General features: G+C 40.2%; 1 protein-coding gene across 4 annotated transcripts in view; it reads right to left on the bottom strand.

Annotated features, from left to right (window-relative positions):
• Positions 1-473: 473 nt before the first annotated feature.
• mrtfab (myocardin related transcription factor Ab) overlaps positions 474-6,318 on the bottom strand; it is a 47,173-nt gene continuing 41,328 nt past the window's right edge. For 3 of the 4 annotated variants that reach the window (XM_051125009.1, XM_051125011.1, XM_051125008.1), the window contains 8 exons: positions 5,920-6,303; positions 4,883-5,803; positions 4,578-4,781; positions 3,269-3,367; positions 2,316-2,456; positions 2,097-2,183; positions 1,901-1,958; positions 474-1,149 (listed from right to left, as the gene is read on the bottom strand). In XM_051125009.1, the coding sequence (XP_050980966.1) occupies positions 596-1,149; positions 1,901-1,958; positions 2,097-2,183; positions 2,316-2,456; positions 3,269-3,367; positions 4,578-4,781; positions 4,883-5,803; positions 5,920-6,303 (2,448 nt within the window). In that variant the 3' untranslated portion in view covers positions 474-595. The remainder of the gene's footprint in view (positions 1,150-1,900; positions 1,959-2,096; positions 2,184-2,315; positions 2,457-3,268; positions 3,368-4,577; positions 4,782-4,882; positions 5,804-5,919; positions 6,304-6,318) is intronic. The other variant, XM_051125010.1, reaches the window with a different exon arrangement.

Below are 6,318 nucleotides of genomic sequence, written 5' to 3'. Positions count from 1 at the left end.
GTCGGGTCGGCTTAAGTGCAATGTTGGAAGAACTAACAAGCCAAAAGGGTTCAAAAGCAAGGATGTCTATGACATCTCATATTTTTTCTCCATTTAGTTTGTCAATGAAAGGAAAAGTGTGAAACCTGTGGAGCAGAAACAGCCTCAAATAATGGTTATGAGGTCACAGCTCTATGGAGATGAGTGACAATAACACTATAGGGTGCCAAAGATAGGTAGTGGAGTGTAGTAACTGGTGTGCTTGAAGTGAAAAATGATTCTAACTAGCATAGACAACTAGTCTAAAAGCTAGACCAAAATATAGATTCTTTAGTTGAGCTGTCTAAGGTGTGAGAAGTTGGTGGCAGGGTCCAGATTGGTCTCTCAGTTGGCAAATGTAAAACATTTGGGTATGATGAGAGCTAAAAATTCAGTGCTTAAGAGAACCTATCAGACGCAGGAACTGTTTAAATACCGTTCGGCATTGGAATATGAAAAAAAAAATGAAGCTTTTCAGCATAAGAAACAGCATGTGCGTCTGGAGTGTTTTGTGTACAGCCTATACACAGTAAGGTTGAAGGTGCTAAATTGTGTGTCAAGCAATTAAGACCAAAAGCTACAAACATGAGTCCCAGTGGAGCTGCAGATCCGAACTGTCCAAAAAGTCTGCAGAAAACACACTGGGTGGGGTGTGCGAGCTCAGAGGGGCAAGAACCATGCCCCCACTGTTAGAATTGCTGCCCCCTCCTACCACGGGTATGTCCAGCCAATCCATGCCATCCAAGGTGGGGTCTTCAAAGTCCAGGCTGGCCGGGTGGGGCGAGAAGCTCAGGTCACTGGTGTCCATTGGAGATGGGGGATGGTCCAGAATACTGGAAGTGCTCAGCATTTGATTGTGGAGGTCATCGATTAACGTTAACGGGCCGTCCGGCTCCACGCCGAGAAGAGGAGCACCGGTGGTGCTCTCTAGGAAGTCCTCCAGGCGGCCGGTTCCAGAGCAAGGCCTGTCCTGGGTGTCCGGGAGCTGCTGGGAAGGGGCTGGGATGGGGTCGGGGTGATGTGTGGGTGGCGAGAGGTGGAGCGGAGAAGGAGGTGGGGATGGAGTGGGTGGGCCAGAGTGAAGGTCTGACAGGGAGGGGTCTTGACTGGCTTTGAATCCAGATGAAATTTCTGAGATTGGAAAGAGGAGAGATTTATTATTATTTAATACATACACTACAAGTCAAAGGTTTTGGCACAGTAAGATTTTTAATGTTTTTTTATTTGATGCAAAGTACATATTTTTACTATTTAAAATAACACCTTTCTATTTGAATATATTTTAAAATGTAATTTATTCCTGTGATTTCAAAGCTGAATTTTTAGCATCATTACTCCAGTCACATGATCCTTCAGAAATCATTCTAATATTCTGATTTGCTGCTCAAAAACGTTGAAAACAGTAAAAAAAATTCAGGTTTCTTTGATGAATACAAAGTTCAGAAGAACAGCATTTATCTGAAATGAAATCTTTTGTAACATAATAAATGTCTTTATCATTACTTTTGATCAATTTAAAGCATCCTTGCTAAATAAAAGTATTGGTTTCTATAATTTCTTTCCCAAAAAATAATAAAATATGTATGTTACAAAAGCTTTTTATTTTAGACAAATGCTGATCTTTGGATCTTTCTATTCATCAAAAAATCCAGAAAAAAAAATGTACTCAACTGTTTTAAATATTGATGACTAATAAAAAATGTTTCTTGAACAGCAAATCAGCATATTATTTTTGTAGAAACCATGATCTCTTTATTTTCTGATGATTCTTCGATACATAGAAAGTACAAAGGAACAGCATTTAATTATTTTAAATATTATAAATGTCTTCACTGTCATTTTAGATCAATTTAAAGCATCCTGAAGTAAAAAGACCTTTTACCTCCACTCTTGATCAGGATTTCAAACAAATCATCTATTTGCTGGTTGTTTGAGATATCCTGTAAACAGACAATATCACCAATGTTACATTAAAAAACAGAAACAGAAGGTGAATGACAGAAAACAGAAAAGGAAGTTGAAAGAATGAAAGAGGAAGAAAGAAAAGGAAAAAGAAAGAATGAGAGTAAAGACCATACTTTGAAACGCTGAGGAGGGTGAGGTTTCGGCTTTGGGGAGGAAGGGGTGAATAAAGTGTGTCGATCAAAAGTTGGGCAAATGTCCTCCTAAAATTGACCGAGGTGATGAGTAACGGAAGATGGAAAAATAAATAGTAGCTTTAGCTCAAAACAAAGCAAGAAGGAGAAAAAAATACAAAAGGAAAATGGGTAAAAACATTTTTAATGCATGTGCAATACCTTAAACAAAGGGGGTGAGGAGGGTTTGCTCAGTAGGTTTGATTCCTCACAGAAGAAGGGCTCAAAACTGGGTGGTGCCGACACTGGCTGGCTAGACTCTTTAACACTTGTGGTTTCCAAGTGGAGCCCTACTTTCTGAACCTGGAAAAGGGAGATTTTAGCATGGGTCAGTTGTGGAAAGGAGAGAAAGCACAACTATTTACGGCCTGGCCCCTTCAGCTACATATTCAGGTAATTACTACAGTATAATACATATACACTGTTTTGTTAGCTCTTAAAACAATCCAAAAATGCACCCAATCTACTTTTTATATTAATAATTTAATGCACAACTGTTATTAAGTGCACATCGCAGGGTAAACAATGCAGTTCTTATGTACAACTACTGGACAATGCTTTTGAATGGCTAGGGGGAAAAAAAAAATGAAAGTCCTCTTACGAAGACTGAGAGTGTTTTCAAATCTAGTGTGAATCAAGCACATCTAATTCAAAATATTCACTCCGTTTTGATTTCAAACTTGCAGAATAATCAAAAAAATTCTTAAATTCTTAAAAAAAGTCCTTAACTTTTTTGTGTTTTGTGTTGAAAATGTATATATTACATGATAAATCCTTTTTCCAAACCATGTTTTTGGCTTCGCCTACAATAAGTTTAGACTATTTCAGACTGGTAGGAACAGAGAAAAGTAGTTTCAGCTACAATCTTCTTCCACAAGTCGCATGCAGTTCTGTTTATTAATCGCTAGAGCACCAAAAGTTACAGACTGCAGCTAACAAATTTTGCCTTATAGGTTGAAAATAACATTTTCTTATTGTTTTTTGTCATACAATATTCATACTGATCTGCTATACATCTTGATGTTTCATGTACCTTTAAAGACTTCTATTTCAGGCTATTTTTCAGAACTGTAACAAATTTAAAGAAAGCACATCTAAATGTTGTATACACATACTTTGGTGACAGGCTCTCTAACAGCTTGTGATTGGTTGGCAGAACTAGCCACATCAGTAGATGACTGACTAGGGAGCTTGGAAGGGGTGGACTGCAATCTCTGAAACATAAAAATCCAAGAATTAATGCTCAAATGTTAAAAATATAAAAAAATACATTTCAACATTTCATTGCAATTTTTTTTGAGCACCAAATAAGCATATTTGAATTTCTAACGACACTGAAGACTATATATATATCTTGAAGTGTATACAAGTAATTTTAAATTTAAATAATATAACACAAACATCTTCATTAAAATATTAAAGGAATCATGACATAAAGAAATCAAATTTGCCTTGATCTTTAAGGACATAAGCGATCTTTGTACCATTAAAACATCCTTCAAGTTTCATAGCTTAAACTGTCCTCCTCATTATAAACAAAGCATTTATTTAATCAAGCTCCAAAAATGTCATGTTTGATCTAAGGTGCAAATGACGTCATCTGGGCACAAACATTTGCATAAACACTGCCTCCAGATTAAGGCATTGACGAATAGTCATCTTCTCACCATAGGCTCCGCCCACTGGTGTTCAGTCGCTTAAAGGCTGACATGCACAGTGTTGTGTTGCGTCAAAAGCAAAAAGAAATTACAATCACTGCTGCTATTTTGTCTACATTGGATACAGATGCACGTTCACTTTCTGACCGTCCATGAGCTTGAGTCTGTCAATAGGACAAAGAGTGAAAGAATGCTCGCTTTGACATGTTTGCTGTTAGCTTGTTCATGTCTTTGTACAAATATCAGAATATCAGATTCTTGCATAAGGAACAAATGGATAGTTTATTTTTAATGGCATCCTGGATTGTGTCATAGGATTATTCAAACTTCTAAGCATGTTGTTTTGTAATCTAGGTGCATTTGTTGAAAGATGAAGCGGTACTAGATCTGACTGCAGCTGCATCACAAACTGTAAGTAAATGATTTCATAATGCTTTGTCTGGAAATTACCATTTTCTTTTGATTATGTTGTCAAAACACTAACATGCAATAGCAAGGGGGCTTTGATACTGTTAACAGTGCAATGACGTTAGCCAATCATAACAGTGACCGATTACTGAGAAGCCTTAAAGGACCCACCCCCTTTAAACAAGCCATTTCAGACAGAGGGTCAGAATGAGGGTTGAAAATAATACATTTTCTACATATTATTTGTTTTTTTGTGCAAAAACCATCATTGACATCAGTAAACCTGAAGAAACATATTAAAACAATTGAAAAAAATCCATGTCATGACCCTTTAATAGATAAACTGTTGTTTAGTCACCTGTAGAGTGATCCGTCCATTGGATTTGCTCTGAGGAGACTTTCCAGTCAGGCTCTCTACACTATTACTGGTTAGTGCAATCAGATAACGGTTGCCATTGCTGTCAGTGACCAATGTAGGTGTGGGATGAGCTTTCAGGAGATCCAGTGGGAAAGACGTAGTAATTTGAGTGCTAGACTGCTGGTTGACGAACACCTGTGAAACCTGTAAAAAAAGGATAATGTGAAACACTGGCAAGAACTGCATGAAAAAATGCCATCCAGACAAATATCTAAGCTATCAGAAGAGCTGGAAGTGTTGCTGACCTGCGGAGTCTGTAACTGCTGCTGAGGCTGATTTTGTGCCTTCTGCTGCTTCTTTTGATTGCTTTGTAACTGCTTTTGCTGGATGATGAGCTGCTGTAGCTTTTGCTGCTGCTGCTGTTGAAGTAACTGGTTTTTCTTTTGCTGCTGCAACTGAGTCTTTTGTTGCAACAGAGTCTTCTGTTGCTGCTGTTGGAGTAACTGTACTTTCTGCTGCTGCAGTAACTGTGTCTTCTGCTGCAGTAATTGCGCCTTCTGCTGCTGTTGCAGCAGTTGCATTTTCTGCTGCTGCAATTGCAATATCTGTGTTTTTCCTTGATCTTGCTGCACTTTCGGTGTGTCCATTTGCTGTTTTTGCTGTTGCAGTAACTGTGTCCTCTGTTGCTGTATAGTTGGTAGGTCCACCAGAATATGCTGCTGCTGCTGCAGCCGGTGAATCTGCTGCAGCTTGAGCAGAGTCTGCTGCGAACACTGCATCTGGATCTTCTTCTGGGGCTGGACTTGCTTCTGCATGTCCTCTGTTGTGTCCATTTCATCCTTAATCTCTTCCTTTACTTTCACTTCCACTCCGTTAGACAGCAATGGTATTTCAGCATTACCTGTGTTGTCCGTAACCTCTGCTGCCACTCCACGCTTACCCTGCTCCAGCTGAGAGCGCAGGGTCTCCACCAGCCTCTGCTTCTGCCTAAGCATCCGTGTCAACTCCTCAATCTGCTTGTCCTTCTCTTGAAGCATTTGGTCTTTGTCCAGAGGAGACACAGCAGATCCTGATGCTGCCATGGGATCCTGAGGCTGTGTGGCTGACAGCTGACCCGGGTGAGAAAAGCTGCAGGAGGCCAGCATCTGCCCATGGGACTCCTCTTTAATTGGGGAAGGGTGATCTGGAGAGGGGTGCAGGCTGAGCTGGGTGAGAGGTGAGGTAACCTGTTAATGAAAAACACAAGAACATAAACCTCCAGGTATAACAGAGCTGAGATTTTGTGCATCCCTATTTTTCTTTTCACAATCTCTGCTGTGCATCTTCAAACCCACAGACTTACCATTTCTCCAAACACATCCCCATTGCAGCTGGCTTCGTCAGGACTCAATCCAGCCAGAGAGCGGTCAGAGGGAGTAGGAGATGCAGGAGGAGAGGAGCTAGTGCTGCTAAAGCGCATAATTTGAGGTGGAGTTGTGTTGTGGACCCTAGTGGCAGCCGCTACGGGAAAGGCTGTCATTGAAACAGCCACGTCTTTCGGGGCGGCACCAGATGACTGAACTGACACCTGTGGTAACTGAGCAGACACTGTTTTCGTAGTGGCAGCTCCTGTGGCTGATGAACCACTGTTCTGCTCCTGGTAGTTCTTGAGTCGCTCGATGAGATCGTTCTTAGTGCCAGATACTGTCAAACCCCTCAATTTGAGCTCATGTTTAAGTTCAGCAACCTGGAAGTGAGATGA

The sequence above is a fragment of the Labeo rohita genome, chromosome 12 (genome assembly GCF_022985175.1).
Source record: "Labeo rohita strain BAU-BD-2019 chromosome 12, IGBB_LRoh.1.0, whole genome shotgun sequence".
NCBI lineage: Eukaryota > Metazoa > Chordata > Actinopteri > Cypriniformes > Cyprinidae > Labeo > Labeo rohita.
The sequence above is the reverse complement of the archived record's forward strand: the minus strand, read 5'-3'. Positions and strand labels throughout refer to the sequence as shown.